The sequence below is a fragment of the Scardinius erythrophthalmus genome (assembly GCF_964197995.2).
Source record: "Scardinius erythrophthalmus genome assembly, chromosome: 16".
Taxonomy (NCBI): Eukaryota; Metazoa; Chordata; class Actinopteri; order Cypriniformes; family Leuciscidae; genus Scardinius; species Scardinius erythrophthalmus.
Window position 1 is genome coordinate 11,748,191 of NC_138236.1, and position 19,366 is coordinate 11,767,556.

A 19,366-nucleotide genomic window follows, 5' to 3' on the forward strand; every position below is an offset into this window, starting at 1 on the left:
TGACAAATTTGCCTTTAAGAGGGCATGTCTTTGCAATGAAACTTCAAGTAAATTGAACAGGTGCACGCACAAGCTGAGAACGCAATAAAACATTAGTAGCCCTGCTGATATGAAAATGAAACAAAACAGCTTTTTGAGAAAGTCTATTAACCTCCAGACAGACTTTCCATCTATGAGCTATCCTTTTGCCAAAGCTTGAAGCTCTAAACTGGCAGTTCTTGCTCCAAATATTACGACTTGCACCCGCTTCCTGTGACTGAGAAGTGCAGAAGGTCTCGATCCACAGCCATTGACCTGCAGCAGCTGTATTGACACAGGAAGTCCTGCAGGTGCAAGGATGAGCTTTGCCCACACTGGGCTCCAGCCAATGAGATCTCAACGCCGCAGCTTCTTATTTGGTATTCTGACTGTCGTTCTGGGCAGTTACTCTGTGTGAAGTCTGAAAGCACTGCCAGACAGACTTCTCATTTGGATTTTGTGATGACTGTCTCAGGAGCGCCTACTTCCACTTTGCCTCAGGTGCTAACGTGCTTCTCAGCCTCATCAAGTCAAATGCATGACAGGGCTCTGAAATTTTTCGGTTAAACTTTTAAGATGAACCCTGAAAATGATTGCATTTTTGAAGTTTAATTTTGTCATTAAATGTTACAATGGGTGAGGTAATGCGGTAATATGCTCTTATCATTCTCTAGTTAATTGGACTTGATTGGGATTGGTCTAGTTCAGGGGTTTCCAAACACTGTCCTGGAGGGCCACTGTCCTGCAGAGTTTAGCTCTAATTTGCCTCAGCACTCCTGCCTGGAAATTTCAAGTATGCCTAGTAAATCCTTGGATTAGCTGGTTCAATTGTCATTAATTACTGACTGTTATGTTGTTCCTAACCTGGAACAAAGCTAGGAAGATCTTCGGAAAACAAATGAAGATCTTTTTGATGAAATCTGAGCTCTTTCTTTCCCTCCATTGACAGCTATGCAACTACAAATTTGATGATTCAAAAAGTTCATAAAGAGATCATAAAACTAATCCATACGAATTGAGTGGTTTAGTAAATACATTTCTGAAGAGACTTAGTCGCTTTATATTATTATTTGAAAACAGTTTTAATGCACATCTTCCAATCGAGTATTTATCATTTACTCAATCTGCTGAACACAAAAGAAGATATTTTGAAGAATGTCGGTAGCCAAACAGTTGATGGGATGTTTTTTTTTTTTTTTCATACTATTGATTAGCCTGGCTAACGTCAGACCTCTTTCTCTTTGAGACGTGGTCTGGGAACCACATGTTCATTTTCTCGTATTTGAGGCGTGGTTTACGAATGCCCAGAGCCGTTTATTGGGCACTACGAATGTCTATCAAATGCGCCTGTACGTAGTTCATAGCCAATCGTTTCAATTAAACCAGATGACGTATGTAGAGCGACAGATATTCAACGAAGAAGATGACGATGGGTCAGAGATTTGTGTGTACACACCGATTTTGTAAATCTGCACCCGCCCGTACCCGCAGTGCTTAAAACCGCACCCGACCCGTTTCCCGACAGCAGCACTAATTAAAATCTGCACCCGACCCGCTTAAAATAGAACCGACACCCGACCCACACCCGAAATAAAATCAGTTTAGACTATCACATTATAGACACAATTACAAAAATGTTTATTGCCAGGTCATACAGAAGTTATTACACGACAATTAACACAAGGCCAGTACATGAAGAACATGGCTAACGTTACCACAAATCTGAGTAGCCTTATAACATTTTACCAGTCGAACAGACGCGGCTACAACACTATTCTGCCACGCAATTTCGTCTAGCCTACATCTGACCATTTTGGGTTCAAACACGCCCTGCACACCACACATACTTAACAGTGTTAAATTAGAAAAATACCGTTCGATAGAACTGCTTTGTTACCACAGTTTCTGCGTGCTTCCTCAGGGATGAAGTTCCACATTTGCTGCTATCCAACACGAAAATGTTTGCAGCAAAGCCTTTCACAATATTTTCTTCAGATAACTCCAAATTTCTCCCACACACTGGACTTGATTTTTGATGACGTATTGTCGACAACTTTACAATCTCCACTAGCTATTCTTTTCTTCAACTCCTCAGCATCCATCTCGACCATAGATCTCGACGACTGCAAGCAGATCGCGCGCGCGGTTATGTCGTCTTGCTGCTCCCTCCCCGTTCTGTGATTGGTTCCCTAGCTGAGGCGAAAATCTGGTCCATGGTATCCAGGCTGCCTAGCAGCGTGAATAAAATCGCGCTGCGCTCAAGGCAGCATGGGGAAACCCAGACTAACTATTGATGTCAATGGTGTACATCAACTGTTTGGCTTTCAGTTTTATTTCAATTTCTAAAAAAATGGAAAAATATAACAATAACAAACCAATACATTAATGATTTAATTCATTTTTGGCTTGTATTTGTATTTCAGATATGTACTTAGGGTAAGTTATTGTATTTTATTGCTGGTCTCAAGTTTGAAATCCTCCATAGTGGATGCGACTAGCGGTGAGGTATGTTCGGGATTTAGTGCATCAGCCATTCGGTGGCACTGTGATAATAAGACCCAATAAGATCATTGTATTTTTCACAAAGTGTTAGTCTACAGTTACAGCACATCCATTTTTGGCCTGTTGTTAAATCATGCATTATGGAAAGAATCTGTGATACTTCTTTCGCTCTGTATAGCTGCCACTGTGTGTGAGTTAGGGCTCCCTCATTAAAACCAGAGGTAGGAAATGAAATGCATTCATTGTGAGCGCTAAGAAAGGATGAATGGCCTTGCAGTAGAGTGGCGAGAGACTTCCCGGTTCAACACAAACAGTGTTTGTCTTTGTCTTGATTCTTGGCTGGGTCTGTGCGCCAGGATGCTAATGAGGCTAGCGGAGAAGCTATGCTGAGGCCCAGACAGCCGCGGCACATTCCAGCCACGTGCCTAAGCAGTGAGGAAATGTCTGCTTAGCACAGGAGTGGATCTAAACGGTTGGCGAAAGAACTGGGAAGCTAAAAGCTAGTTCATTTGGGGTGGTGTCGTCTCTCAGTTCTCACGAGACGTAAATCAAAGAGCTGGTGCTCTTTGAGGAGAGAGGCAAATTTCAAAACCCATTAATTACTTTTAACTTGGTTAAAAAGGAGTTATTTCAGAAATAGGGCCATCATGTTTGGCTGTTAATTGACAATACATATATTTTTTTTTATTACAGAGAGCTGTTTTTTAAGGAATTTTAAGGAAAATATAAGAAACTCGCTTTCTTGTACCACATATGCCGTGGTGTGGCAGAATGTTTCACAGTGTGGATGCCTGCAGCTATGTGTGTGTATAAAAAGACATGGATGATGTGCTAAATTGTGTTTGAGATGCAGTCGCTTTGATTTAGTATTACTGAACATGACTTCATTGTATCTGTTAAAAGTGTTAAACATTACACATAAGTTGCTATTACAGTAAGTGTTTTGTCTGTTACATAGTAGGAGCCTGTGCACTGCAAAAATAAAAATAAATAAAAATCATTAATCAATCATTTTTATCTTGTTTTATAGTTACATCCTGAAAACAGGAAAGACAAAATTGCGGTAGTCTTTTTATTATCCCCCCGAGAATATATGGTGAATTAAATTTATTTTTCTTGTTTTAAGTATAAACCTCAATAAATGTTAGGCTAATAATAAAAACGAAACTATTTGCCAATGGCACGAAAAGTAAACCAACAAAAATTCAGCATATATTCTCTGAAAACAGAAGATTTTTTAAAAATGTTGCTAATAATCTAAAATAAATATGTAAATATAATTACTGCATATAAATCCTTTTAAATCAGGAAAAATATTGAATAGAGAAAATTATTGTTTTGCTGCTCTCACACAACTCAAGGTGTTTTTTTTTATGTATTTAAAGGTGAATAAATCCATCTTTTGTGATTTGTTTACCATTTCAGGAATTTACTGCCAATGCTAAAGCTAGGTCTCAAAGTGTGGCACTAGAACTCATTTTAAAGACGAGGTGGTGAGGGATGTCACAAACCTCATGAGAACATGTCTGGGGAGGAGAATCTATTTATGAAAAAAATTAAAACTCAGATGGCAAGTTGAGGTTGCACATTTCAAAGTGGGACACACTTTAAATATCCCCTGGCAAGGTAGTGCTAACCTGGAAGCATTGTTAAACAAATTGCCTCTCTCCAACCTTACTGCTCTAGATAAATCTGAGACATTCCCCTGATCCTCTGACAGCATCCTATTTGTCTTGTCCCTGCACTTTTCTCTGTAGTAGAAGCTCGGCTAGCTAGCAGATCCATAAAACTTCTGAAGATACAAAATGTTGTGGTACAGATTTAATCTGTACTGTTTTTGACAGATCCACTGCGTCAGATTTAGTTCTTTGATCTGTATCATCACTTCTGGATTTCAGTTGAGGTGTAGTTACATCTTTAATGGAAAAGTTTTTTGTGCTCCCGAAACAAAACATAACACTGTCTGTTTGATGCTAAAATAGCCTGATTTCTCCCTTTTCTGTAGCTTCCACAAAAAGCTGATCCCTATGTTGATTCATTTTGCAATAAGATAGGAGTACTGTGATTCGGTCTTGATTTTATACAATAGTTCAATAATCAAAAGTTAATATTGGATAACTTACATTTTAGGCACGTAATTGCTATAGTTTTGAGTTGCCAACAAAATAGTTTTAGTGAAGCCAGTGCAAAATAATCTGAGCAACACAGTGGTGTTCAATGGATTCAATGACTCACTCATGAAGACTTTGTTTGTTTTTATGAGACATTGATTTTTTTGAACGAATAATTTAAGTGAATGTTCCAGTGACTCACACCTGTATCCGAAATTGCATACTTCCCTAATCCCTACTATATAGTGAGCGAAAAACAGTTTGTGAAAGTAGCATGAAAGAATTCATTGGCTGCATCCAAAAACTTCCGAACTTTTGGCACACCCAAATCCTGTGCTTTCCATTCGGTGATAGTTAAGCTAGAAAAAGAAAGATGTTGTCTGAAATTTGCATTTGCTGGTCAGTTTATGTGTAAATGTAATGGTTTTGACCAACATTTTCCAGTTCTGATGTAATTTCTAGTGAGAAATTACTACTGTAGTAAATACATGCTGCCTCAGAAGTCTGTCCGAAATCAGTTTCATGAGGTAGCCTACCTTCGTGCGCAAACGCTGCTTGCTGAGTCATTGCCTATAAGGCAGCGAGGCAACAAGTCAGCTGCCTAAGTTTCCAGATGACCTACCACTTCTGGCGATATTGTGAAGTATGCATCCAATGGACACTTTACTATCCCGTGAGGCCATGGGAGAGGTATGCATACTCTCTTTGTTGGCCATGTGAGAGGAATGCATACTCTTCCGCACTTTGTTCCACACTTTGTATGAATGGCAGTGAAGCGACACAACTGACGCTGGTAGATCATGTGACAGTGACAACATGATGAATGTAGAGAATATCCAGATTATATTCATACTACACACATTCATACTATATGGAACATACCTTTTTAATGGTCACAAAGTAATTACTTATTCAACATACTGTAAGTAAATTCAGAAAGTTTGCAATTTCGGATGCAGCCCTAGACTGTCATTTAATGTATGAATCTGTCATTTTGAACAAATCCATTGGGTGAATTGATGTAATCCACATGAAGAATCACTGGAACAACCCCACCACCAATCACAGATGTTATTAATCTGAAATCAATCAGAATCTTCATCCACAGTTTTGAAGCTATTGATAGCCTGACTGCAGCAGGATTCATTGGTACAGTATGTCCTTAGAGGGTTCAGACAAGCCAATTCTTCAACGTTTTAATGAAGGCTAATAACAGCCTAACTCTTCAAAGGGAACTTGTTCACATTAATAAACAAAACAAGCGGATGAGCCTGCACACACAAAAGCCTCCATGCTCTCTAGCCAAGGGGCTTTCAACCCTGGCAGTGACTCAAGCCTGATGTTTTCTGTGTTGTTGCTGTGCCAATTTATATTGTAATTACTTATTGGAGGCAGTCATGACAAGGCTGGGTCGAGGGACTGCGGGGGGAGCAGAGAGGAGGACTTGATTGTTGCTGTTAAGTCATGATGGTAAATCGGTTGTGCTTGACTTCAAGAAAATGTGCATTGATGGATAGAAAAGCTGGGCGTTCCATGTCGCTCTCAGGATCTTCTGAGCATGTCTCAAATGTCTTTGGCTCTGGTAGGAGAGGAGTAATTGGCAAAATAAGGTGTCAGTTTGTCAGCTTTGGTATCTTTTCCCACTCCCACAGAAACTGATCCCTGCACTGAACTGTTAGCGAATTGTGTAAATGAAACCTTTAAGCTCTGGGAAGTTTCTCTCCTTCTTTTTCTTTAAGATATACTGGCTCACATGAGTAATAGCGATCGGAATCGCAGTTTAAGGGTTCTTATTCTGATTCCACTTAACGATTCTACAAATCTGATTCTTTAAATATTACGGTAATGATTCTTTTAGTGTTTTTGAGTAGTGAGATGCCTTTGCAGCCCAATAACTGGACCTTTGTGCTAAACAACATACTGCACAAAAACGATACTTTTGGTACTTGTGGTTCATTGAGTCGTTTCACTTATTCAGACTATTCAGGGAACTTGTAAGTTGTTCTTTGATTATAACAGGAATGTTTGGTTTGCAATTGCTAAGTGATGTCACAGATTTGTGCATTAATATAGAATTCAACTGATGCGCAGTTTTGTCACCGGTGTCCAGCTTTGAATATAATTTGGCTGTTTTATAATATTTATAATTTATTAACATTTTGATTATTTGTCTTTAGCTCAAATAATAAATTTATTTCTTTTAAGCCAGATTTGCATTTTATTCACAGTAATGTTCAAAAGTTTGGGGTCGGTACGTTTTTTTTTTGTTTTGTTTTCCCCAAGAAATGCCCCCAGTATTTGATCAAAATACTGTAAAAAGTTATTTTAAGTTGTAATAATATTTAAAAATATTCCTGTTTTCTGATTCAAGGATCAACTTATGCCTGTGATGAAAAAAGCTGAATTTTAAGCATCAATACTCATGTTTTCAGTGTCACATGATCCTTCAGAAATCATTCTGATATGGTGATTTGGTTCACAAGAAACATTTCTTATTATCATCAATGTTAAAAACTGTTGCACTGGTTAATATTATTTGTGGAAAGCACGATACAATTTTGTCGATACAATTATTTTAAAATTGAAATCTTTGTAACATTGTCTTTTACTGACGTAAAGTAAACTTTTTTTCTTCTTCTTTTAAAACTTTTGATCAATTTAATGCATCCTTGCTGAATAAAAGTAAAAAATATGTTTTTGCATAGTATGCACAATAATAACTCCCAGATATCGGCCACAATGAAAAATTCTTGTCTATTATCCTTTTGAAATGAAAAAATTCAAGTAACCAATTGTTGTACTAGCTAGATTTAAAACCCCTTCCCATTTGGCTGTTGAGGGGACAGGCCCAGAGGTGGCAGTAAAGAGGCAGTCAGCTATGAGGGTCACCTTGATGTCATAGTTATTGTCAAAGCCATTGCCAGCGTGGTTCCTCTCCCCTCTGCCCTGTCTGCTTTGAGTTGGCTCAAGTCAGCAGCACATGACTGGGGATTTGTAGACTGCCCACTGCTGCCTGCTCTTTCTCACACTACAAGCCTAATGTGAGGGACCACAGCAGATGTGGCGAGGTGCTCAGGCTGTGGCACATTAAGCCGCTGCCCTCGGGTCGCGAGTGTGCGGCGTATTAAACGTAACGTGGAGCCGAAATTAGTTGCAGGCTGAGTTTAAGAAGTCTCTGATGGATTGGAATAATAGTTTGAAATAGTTAAAGAAAGCTTAAAGTATTAGGCCCTGTCCCAAATGGCACACTTTTGGTTTTGTGGACCGATAGTCCACGAGACCATACAGTGTCCCATTTGCAGGTTTCAGAAGGGTTCTCGTGAGATATGCCCCCTTGATGCACTCTTTTGCCAAACCTGCACTGAAGTGTGCTCCGCTGCAGACTTCCCATCAATCAAAGCAACGTTACATTGTGAAAGTTCGGACTCGTAGGAAGACCGCGAGTGCTTTTGGGTGCTATTTGGGACAGGGCCTTTGTTGACCCCATATTTAACTAGCAGGAAGTTTGTGAACATTATTTAAATGGGACTTGTGTACTGGTTGATATGGGTTTTTCAAAAGCAAGTAGTGATTTATACAATTACTATTGTACTGACAGCCTTTTCAGTATTATTATATTTATTAAAAAAAATCCCATGTTTATTATTATTATTAGTAGTAGTACTAGTAGTAGTAGTAGTAGTAGTATTAATACAATAAAAATAGAATTAAATAAAAAAAAATACTTTTTTGATTAAATTCATAAAACTATTTGATAAATTATACTGACAAGTCGATTTTGCAACTTTTTATTATTACTATTATTATTATTATAACTGTCTGCTTTGCCAGTTAATATCTGACAGCCTTTTCAATACAATTTTTAAAGTTCTATAATCATTTTTATTAATACAATTTTATATAATACATCTATTAATAAAAATAAAAATAAATAGTTTTTATAAAATACTTCTATTAAAATAATATTTAATAATACATAAATAATATACTGCCTGCCTGGTCACTATTTGCAGCAATTAAGCGGGCAGAGTTGTCTTTGACCGTTTAATTGGCCCTCGCTGATATATTGGTCTGTCACAGGACTTGTGTTTGTGTTGTGAATCTTCAATCGCTATTGATGATTGATTGGTAGAGGCGATGGGTAGACGTGTGTCCTTGTAGATGTTGTGTGTGAGAGCGGTGTGTCTTGAATAAAGGAATGATTGCTTTGGCGAATGGCTGCCTAAAGAGCCGGTGTTGTAAATGCATGTGGGTGTGTGCAGTCTGGCACCTCTCACTCGGCAAAACCAGAAATGAGATCACAGGGGCTCGCATGATGAAACGGAGCCCCAAATAACACACGGCTGCTTAATTAGACTGCCGGGCCAGGGAGTCCTAGTATGCCTGCCTGCAGCCACATTAACTGAGGGAGTCGTATTGTAATTCACATTTCAGTGTCAACAAATTGTGGATCAAATGCTGTCCAAATGAAATGTTAGTGCCCCGGAGGCTTTTAAATATACGGCCAGACGCTTTAAATAATTCATGTACAGAGACTTGTCAGGTTAAGCAGGAAGCACGTATTCCTAGCCATTTAAGGTTTTTAATGAGAGGAAGTCATGGACTTGAATCAAGACCGTTAACATGTTTTGCTTCTCTCTGTTCCTCCCTAGCGGGCTGCACGTTTGATGAAGAGTCCGACCCCAGTCTGTGTGAGTTCAGCCAAGGGGAGGAGGATGACTTTGATTGGCAGCTGTTCCGCGCTCACGCCTCGCCACACTCCACCTCTGATCTCCTGCGCGGTAAGTCTGCCCAGCGTTGTCCATTCTTATTCCACCAGTTTATTTCACACTGTGGCGCAAACCGTTTCACGCCCGTGGTCCCGTCCGTCTCAGATGCCCTCCTACCGGCCTCATCAGAGTGACAGCTGGAACGATGGCCGCCGTAGCAGCATGCTCTTTATTTTGTTTCTCGTTTTAGTTGTTGCTTTGTAAAAATGTTGAGAAAGTTTTCTGTGTTAAATGTGTTGATATCTGGAACTACTGAGAACACGTAGCCGATATTCCAGTTTTGTTGAAGGGCTGCTGCAGGAAATGAATAGAACTCCCTCGGACACATTGACCAGTCAAAGCGAGCGGGCGAAATGAGAAAGGCAAAGAGCCGGATCTATAAACGCACATCAGCAGGTCTCGTCTCTCGATGTCTTATTCTGTCCATGTCAACCGGCAAACAGAAGTGATTAAGAAGTTGGCCCTACCTGAAACGAAACGATCCCGACAATCAATGAGTTCTTTGAAATGTAGCCCGTCCCGAAACGGGAAGTGTCAGAGAGATGCGCAGGGCCTGCTGGGAAGGGGCTTTTATTGAGAGTCATTGTTGAAACTAGATCAAAACAAGCAGAGGGAGGCAAGAAAGTGCAGAACTAGTAATTGGATTAGGCAGCCACCGGTGGTAAGACAGTGAAAGTGACAGAAGGATCGCTGGGACTTCGATGCGAGGAGAGATAGGATGACGATGACACAATGAAACAGATAAAAACTTGGTAAGGTTTTCAACGATGAAGTAAAACACTGGGGACCTGGATAAAGAGGCTTGTGAAAAGCATATCTCAGGGGGAATGTGAGCCAAGCTCTATAATCTACACAAGTTTGAATGGAAGGTCAAAGACTACCAGAGGAATAGGAATTTACAGACTGGGCCGGCTGTCCTTAATCTTTTTGAGGAGACAGATAGTACTACATTTGTAGTGTACATTCATAATAAAATAATAAGTTTATATCATATAATATAGTATAATATCATATAATATTGTATAATATAATATATATAAGCGCTGAGTAATTGAAGAAGGAAACATTAACTAACAATGAAAAAATACTAGTTACTGTTAATTGCAACATTTACAAATACAGCTAACACTTATGTCATTGTTACATGTAGTTACTAAATAACTATAAATTATGCAAAATTACACGCAACTAACCCTAAACCAAACCAATCCCTAATCATAACCCTATAGTAAATTACTGTAACAAATGAATTGCTCATTGTAAGTTAATGCATTAACTAATGGGACCGTATTGTAAAGTGCTTTGGTACTATTCTCAACAGTGGTACATTTTCAAAACTTTTACAAATCTCATAAAAAAATAAACAAAAATGCAGTTTTAATGCTTATATGTCACACAAAAAAAGAAAATTTTCACTACACACACTGTAATATACATACACACATATATATTGAGATTTTATCAAGAAAATAATATTATGAAGTATAATTTATTTGGTTTTATATATCATATTTATATATTTATTACATTTATTTGTTTTTTTAAATTACAAACTGTAATTGGTTTGCATTTCCTGACCAGTTTTGTTCATTCAGCATTTCTAACGGTGATTTGATGCCTGTATTCTGTTGAAGTAAATGATTGTGAAAATTACTAAATTGAAAGATCACCATTTTTCGGTGATTAAAGCAAATTTTCTCATTATCTGTTACTCTAATCTTGTGATTTGAAGTAATTGTTGTGTGAAAGGAAAGAGTTATGCTAATGAAAGCACTGCAGCAGGTTTTGAATAAACGACGTTTGATCAGTTTGAAGTGAAGTCTAAGAGAATGTTCCACGCAATTGTGAATGGTACCAAAGCCACTAAAAGAAAACTATAACTCGTTTTCAATATATGAATGAGTCATTAGGATAGTTGAGGATGATGGAATCCTCCACAGTAAATCATAATCAGCATTCTAATCATATGCAGACCCAAGACACTTCACCCGCAGTCACAGGCGCTGTGCAGTAATTAATACATTTCTCTCTGGGTTTAATTAAAGCCGACTGTCTGTCGTGTGACATTCACTCTGCTCCGGGGGCAACAGATGAGTCTAGGCATGCAAAGTTTAAGTAGGTGAGAATGATGTCACACCTTGAAAACACAGCAGGAAGTGTTTGACTGTGTGAATGTAAACACACAATGACAGCGCGCGTTCACCCTGCGGTAGGAGTTTATCGTATACTCTTACATGGGGAACCCCACACTGGCATCTGTAATGGGCAATGAGGCATTTAACCGGCAGATTTTTGATCTTCATAACATGGGGCAGATTGGCTTTGGGAAACTAGGTCAGAAACTGCCATGGTACTGAGTGGCAAAACGGATCCTTTCATGTTGTTTTCGGCGTCAGTGTGCAAATGCTGCGCGCTCATGCACAAGGCCAGTTGTATTTTCTCAGTTCTTAGTGTTTCAGCGATTCTGTCACCATCACCCATCTTAATTCAGAGCACGACGCTGAGCTAACTTTTGCTTAGAAGATTACTAGAGGATGGGGTGTAACTCTGGTCCCTGTGCGTGGATAAAACGGCACAGTTTTGCAGTGATAACCCGTATCTCTCTGTCTGGAGACAAATTCAAATTTTCTGTCTGAGGAAGAGGTTTATGAGGGGTGAGAAGGGGTTTTGGATGCCTACAGGGAACTTTGCCTACAGGATTTTCACATTTATGTAATAAAAAAATATATTTTTTTAATAGAAATATTTTTTTTCTCTGTCTCACTATGACAACAGGTCATATTTGTGATGAACAGTTTCGTAGTGTAACCTGTTAGAGGCCAGCATGGGTCATTGTGTTACTCACACCTAGGGCTGCACGATTTAAATCACGATCTAAATAAAACCAAAATCAGGATATGGCTTATTACAATTATCAAAAAGCAAAGGCTGCAATTTAATTAAATAAATATATAAATAAATATAACCAGCTGGTTTTCCACCCCAAGATAAAGAAAGAAATTAAGACTGCCATAAACTTATTTAAACGAATTAAATATATTTAGCAATATTTTAAATGACTAATTATATTAAAAAAGTACAAATATTTATATATTTTATTCATAGTCGTCATTGATAATCACTTTTTATTTAAATCACATTTTAAATATCAATTGCAATTTTTATCCAAAGAACAAAAACAAATATGTATGTATATATCCCCTCCTAGAATCGTGCTGTCCTCCTCAAATCTCTCACAAAACTGATAAATTGTGGTTTTGTTCCTCATGTTTCACATGTTGCTTAGTTGTTTAAAGGGTCTGTCAATCCATAAATGTAAATGTTTCCATATGTAGTTCTGGAAAAGAATTTAACAAAAATACATACCCTATGATGGTACATTTTCCACTTAGGGAAAAGTTTTTAGAGACGTCTTTCATAGACTGTATCAGTATGTCTTTATTTGAATTTGAATTTGGGTTTAGAATTTATCATTCTTACAGTTTGACTTCAACCATACAGCTCTGTTTTATTTACTCACCAAAGCCAATTATGACATATTTGGTGAGTATTAATTTTAGACAGGGCAAGCAGAGTAGAGGCACGTACTCTTGAGGTCAATCGGTTAACATTCATTTGCAAAGAGATTAATTCTTATCTGATTATTATTTGGAAGTCAGTCACTGCAGTCTGATGTGTTCTGAGGTAAGACCAAGCGTGCCGCACAAGCCCTGAAAAGTGAAGCCAAAACGTCTCGATCGCCCCCCGGTGACTGGTCCTAGTATAGGTCATAAGCCCCGCCTCCCTGTGTTATTCAACGGGACGTGAGACCAACTAAACAATTAAATTACACTTCAAATATCTTTTTTCCAAAGGTGGTTTCTTTCATTTGCTGTCGTTTTTATCACACTGATGTAAGTTCAAGTGTCTGTTTCAAAAATAAGTTGGTTTTTAGTTAGTTACGTGATGCGGTGGTGTTACGTCATGATTGACAGCCGTGATTGACAGGTTCTCTGAGCGAAGTAGTCACTGAAGCACCAACGGACATTTTTTTCGGGATCTTCGAAGGACTGCAGAGATTGTATTTACTATATTTTAACAAGCCTCTTGTCATACTGCAATACATTTTTTAAAAAAGTGTGCAGAATGCACTCTCTCTGCGAGAGTGAGGGCGGAGCGTTGATTACACGGTTTTACTTCCTGCTCACTACTGCGCAGGTCTGGTCCCGAGATCGCTACTGCGCAGACTCAAGTTCCAATATGTCAGCGCCATATCGGGACACTGGCGGCTTCAGTTCTCATCAATGGAAGAGAGCGAAGGGGCGTCGTCCATCTTTTTTTACAGTCTATGGGTAAGACCTGCGCCCTACACGCTTGAATCCAGTGGATCGGTTAGAGACGGGAAGACCTCTCGGTCATCATGGGAGGCAGAGAAACCTGCATCACTTCTGATAACCTAATTGGTCCTTTCTCTCCTTAAGCTAGGCCTCTGGGTCCAGCACAGATCTGCAGTAATCTCCTCACCGGAAGGAGGTTCCCACAGATATTAGCGCTAAAGCCAGGCAATTCTCTGGGCATGTTGTATCTTATTACGTCCTTCCTTAGTCAGAGAGGCACCGAGGCACACAGCGCTGATCAGAGACCTGTAGGTCTTTATTACCAGCCGCCCTTCACCTTTCTCAAACAGCAGGCTCGTGTCCCATCTGCACATTATCCACACTCTGATGCCCAGGCCTTATTCATCACTGATATGAGAGACCACAGGGGCCCCTGACAGAGGAAGTTGGTGGGGGAGACACATCTGGTGGAGTTGTAGGGTCATTATCAGACCTGGCTGGCTTCCCTCAATGATCTAATAAAGTTTCCCGAAGCCCAGAGCTGCCTGCCTCCATCCACCGTCTCTCAATCACTGACTTCTGCTCTGGGACTCTCAAAACTGCCTCTCGACACACGGATGGAATGGAGTTTGTAGTGCACTGCAATTATTTTGAATTAGTCGGCATGTTTACGTTTTGACTTGTTTATGACCAGGGGCCATGTTGCATAAACATAGCCGCCAAGTTACTAGTCTGACTATTTAATCTTCAGAATTAAATTCGACCAATCTACTGACTTAATAAGACCAATCTTAAAGAACAACATTAGATGGCTAACTTGTAAGACTAGTCTAAGCATTTTATGCAACCTGCCCCAGGTCTGGTTTGAAAGGATGATTTAACTCACTGGGTTTAAAGACTATTCTATTTCTATCTCTATTCTTTACAATTTTACAAACAGTGTGGTCAGATTTTTTTTTTTTTGTTTTTTTTTTTTTTGGTAAAGCATTTTATTCTGCATGTTCATAGTTATCATTTACTATTCATTTGAAGGACATTGAAATAGCTAGTTATACAATATTTAAAAAATGTTTAAACATACATTTTTAATTAAAAAAAGAAAAAAAGAAGCTTTTTTTAAAAAAATTATTTATTTTTCTCCAAGGCGGCATTTGATTAAAAATACAGTAAAAACAGTAATATTGTGAAATACTTTGATGACTAAGCTCATTTTTCAGTCTTCTGTGTCACATGATCCTCCAGAAATCAGTCTATATGCTGATTTGGCGCTCAAGAAACATTTCTTGTTATAATTGTATCAATGTTGAAAACATTTGTGTTTGATGAATGGAAAGTTTAAAAGAACAAGATTTATATGAAATTTTGATCGATTTAATGCATCTTTGCTAAATAAAAGTATTAATTTCGTACAAAGAAAGAAGTTCTTGCGGACCCCAAACTTTTTTGTGGTGTATGGCCCCATGCCAATTAATAAGTCATTTTTTGCGGTTATTTAATTGACTATGTGATTCATATTTTGAATCATATGAAAATAATGCATTATAAATATGGGCATTGAGTAAAAGGCAACACTGTAGTTTTGGTGCAAAAAGAATGCTTTACGAAAGTAATCGGCAGCTCTGCCAGTGTGTATATATACACAGTAGGTACCAGCTCATCTGAAATCAGACTCACCCTTAGCACTCAAAGAATTGAATAATCATGCAATTTTTCAGAAACTCAATGATTAATTCAATGATCCTCCACTTTTCTTTGAACTTTCATCTGATCAGAGAAGTGTCTTTTTAACCGTCTCAACCCAGAGTTTCAAGTTTTACGTTTAGCACCTCGTAATGGAATCGGCTCTTGACAAAGGTCCTAAACAAAAAACCTCACCATCCATATGATTGAAATTCCATCATCAAAGTGCACATGAGATCAAAGCTTGATGAGTATGGTAGTAAAATAGATATGCTGCTGTATCAGATGGCTGAAGGCTGATTGAATAGAATTTCATTGGAATACTGGCCAATGTTTTTATCAACATTTTTCAGTACCGTATGAAATATCAGTTCATTTATTATATATATTTTTATGGATTGGTTTTTTTCAGAGAGCTTGTTTGCATTCTGGGATTATGTTTTTCCTCAAAGGATACATTGCTGTTTTAGAATCTGGCCAAAGCAAAAAATGTAAGGACATGTTTAACTTAAAACTTAATTATGAAATGGATGCGTTATGCAAAGGATGTGAAGTTTGGTGATTATTATTCCCGAGCTGCTGATTTACCTCATGCTTAGGAGTACAAATTATTTATATATTTGATTTTATCAAAGGGTGAATTATGAATCCATCAGGCTTGTCCTGGAACGGAATAAAAATTATGTGTGGTAAATAGGCACCACTGTGATGGAGGGAAATGAATTGCTGTGTAAATCTAACAGGGCAGACTAAATCCAGTTGTATTTGGAGGCAGATAGCATAAACCACAAAGCCAGGCTCAGACCACTACTCATTCACAAGAGTTCATATTTACAGTCACACGTAATAAATAAATAGCAAGATGGTTTGGGTAAGAAGGGGATAAAATAAAGGCTTTTTCACCTTCAATGAAAGGCAATACAACTGTGCATCTCTGCTAAGATGCCTTTTTTTTTTTTTTTGGAGGAGCTTGTTTCAAATGAGGTGACATTGAAGAAATGTAAAGGGTAAAATTGAATGTTTGCATTTACCATCCCTGTAAAAGTCGGTAGCGTTATGCTGAAGATTCAGGTTTTTATATTTTTATGGGAGTTTATACGCATTGTCAAAAAGTACCAAATGTCTAAGTGTTTATGAGGCAATATATGCTTATTTTACACTGTATAGCTGTAGACTTTACAATTAAGTTGTACATTTCCCTTACTGGATTATAGATAGCCTGTGTCTGCTGTGCTTAAAACAGAACTACAATTCCCATCATGTGGCATTAATACTTTTTGCAAACTACTGCTGTTTACTGTGTTATTGACGGTTGTGTTGTTGTATTTGTTGCCTCTTTGTGTTGACTGCATCTCTGTTCTTAAATAAAGGGTTGTTTAGAGTTGTCGTCATAGGTGTTTGTGTGTTGGATGTTAAGAACCCTGCAACCCTATCAAATACTTAATTTCCATGTCGTCTTTATATTCTTTAGAGACATCTATTGTTTGGTTCCCAAAATGGTTGATAGTCAGGCTCGTGTAAATGAATTAAAGTACCAGCAACATTCCCACTATGATACTTGTTTTTCGTGTCTCACATGTTATTGTAAACAAGATTTACTCCAAATGTGAGACAAACCCACACAACATGGATCAGTTATCATAGAAATAGCAGAGCTGAGTGGATCCGTTTACAGGCACAGGACGGATTTGCACAGACCACAAAACCTTAACCACTTTAAATAAAATTTAATTTCTGAATCTACATTATACATTACATTAAATTACCCGTCACAAGTTTGGACCCAGTAAGATATTTATTTTTTATAGGAATAAATACTTTTTTATTCAGCAAGGATACATTAAATAGATAAAGTGACAGAAATCATCTGTAATGTTATAAATTTCTTTACTAGATAAAATAAATGCTGTTCTATTTCTATTCATTAAAGAAACATGAAAAAAAAAAAAGTATCACGGTGTCCACGGTATATTAAGCAGCAGGAATGTTTCTTGAACAGCAGGTTAGCATAGAGTGATTTCTGAAGGATCATGTGACACTGAAAACTGGAGTAATAGTTAATTTAGTTAAATTGTTTAAATTATTTAAAAAAAATCACAATATTACTCATACTGTTTTTTGATCACATAAATGCATCTTTGGTGAGCATTTCTTTCAAAAACAAAAACAAAATCTTACGGACCCCTATCTTTTGGTAGTGTGGATACGACAAACGTGGTGATGTTGTTATGTGAGCTATAATTGTTTCATCCAACAAAAGTGCTGTTTTTCCCCATATGCATTAAATTATGACATACCTCGATTTGTTGAACCAGCTGTCAATCAGAGTGGCCACACCCCTTTTAAAGAAAATGTGGAACGTTTGAAAACATAATTGTATGACAAGCTTTTAGTCTGACGGCCTCTTCCTCCTCAACCAAACATTAAAATGTAATTTAGATAATCACAATATAGCAAATTATTTGTAATTTGTCTAATTAGAAGACTATAAAAAATAATAAAAATCCTTTAGCAAGCTGATATCTGCACGTACATGCTGAAATTTAAATTCAGAGCTGATGTTTTGTGAATAAACATGGTTAATGATGATTAACGGTGTTTACTTTAACGAGGGCACACATTGTTCACAAATCAAATAAGGTCACAATTTTAGATATTACAGTCTTTAAACAGTGCAAATAACACTTTATTTTACATTGTGCCTGTTACACATTACATGCATTTACTATTTGTATATATATATATATATGTATATGTATATATATATATCAGTCGTGCCCAGAATTAATCATACCCCTGGTAAATATGAACAAAAATGGCTGTAAAAAATAAATCTGCATCGTTTATCCTTTTGATCTTTCATTCAAAAAAATTGGCAAAAATCTATATATAAATATATATATGTATATACTGTATATATATATATATATATATATATATATATATATATATAAATATAAATATAAATATATATATATATATATATATATATATATATATATATATATATATATATATATATATATATTAGGGCTTTCAGTAGATTCAAAATTAAAACCCTAAATATAAATATATATATATATATATATATATATATATATATATATATATATATATATATATATATATATATTAGGGCTTTCAGTAGATTCAAAATTAAAACCCTAAATATAAATATATATATATATATATATATATATATATATATATATATATATATATATATATATATATATATATATATATATATATATTAGGGCTTTCAGTAGATTCAAAATTAAAACCCTTTTGTGCAATTAATCACATATTTCTCATGAAATTTAAGCATCTCTGAAATTTGTCCTAATCTAATGCACCAGGCGGCCATTTTGGAGCCTGAACCGAGTCTTTAGGTGGGATTAAATTTTCTTTGTTTGAAGTTACATCAGAAAACACCCACAGGGACTTGACATTAAGCTATGCGACGGCATAGCTGAGCATGTACTATGCTAATGTTAGCTCCCCTCTAGCGACAGCCTCCTTGTAATTAATGTTGTTTTGCGGCTAGCAGGCGAGACCTTTCAGAGTAAAGAGGTCTGTTTAACTGTATAATTGAGAGTGAAGTTATGACCGTAACCTTCAAATAGCCTGTGGTGGTGGTCACCTTGACCATGTCATGTAATAGCTGCTTGCAAGCAGCTTATCTTTTGATGGCTCAATGAATAAATAGTGTGTTCGAAGGACTGCGTCGTTAAGATGGAGGATGTAGAAAGGAGGATGGAATAGCGGCATAATGTGTCTAAGGGTTCTGCTCCAGTGCAGAGCTTAACCCGCAGGCAAAACGGCTGGTTGTGTTTATGTTGTCATGCTTGCTTAGCTGTTATGCTAAGCAGCATGGAGCTCTGGGACAACCCCCTGATCATGCTTGTGTTTGCTCTCTTTTTACCCTTCGCCTCCTCTCTCTTTCCATGTCACCGACATGTTATCTTTC

General features: G+C 37.3%; 1 protein-coding gene across 8 annotated transcripts in view; it reads left to right on the forward strand.

Annotated features, from left to right (window-relative positions):
- Positions 1-19,366, forward strand: part of ptprub (protein tyrosine phosphatase receptor type Ub) — a 214,193-nt gene that overhangs the window by 57,835 nt on the left and 136,992 nt on the right. For all 8 annotated transcript variants that reach the window (XM_081389782.1, XM_081389784.1, XM_081389785.1 and 5 more), the window contains exon 2: positions 9,284-9,412. In XM_081389782.1, the coding sequence (XP_081245908.1) occupies positions 9,284-9,412 (129 nt within the window). The remainder of the gene's footprint in view (positions 1-9,283; positions 9,413-19,366) is intronic.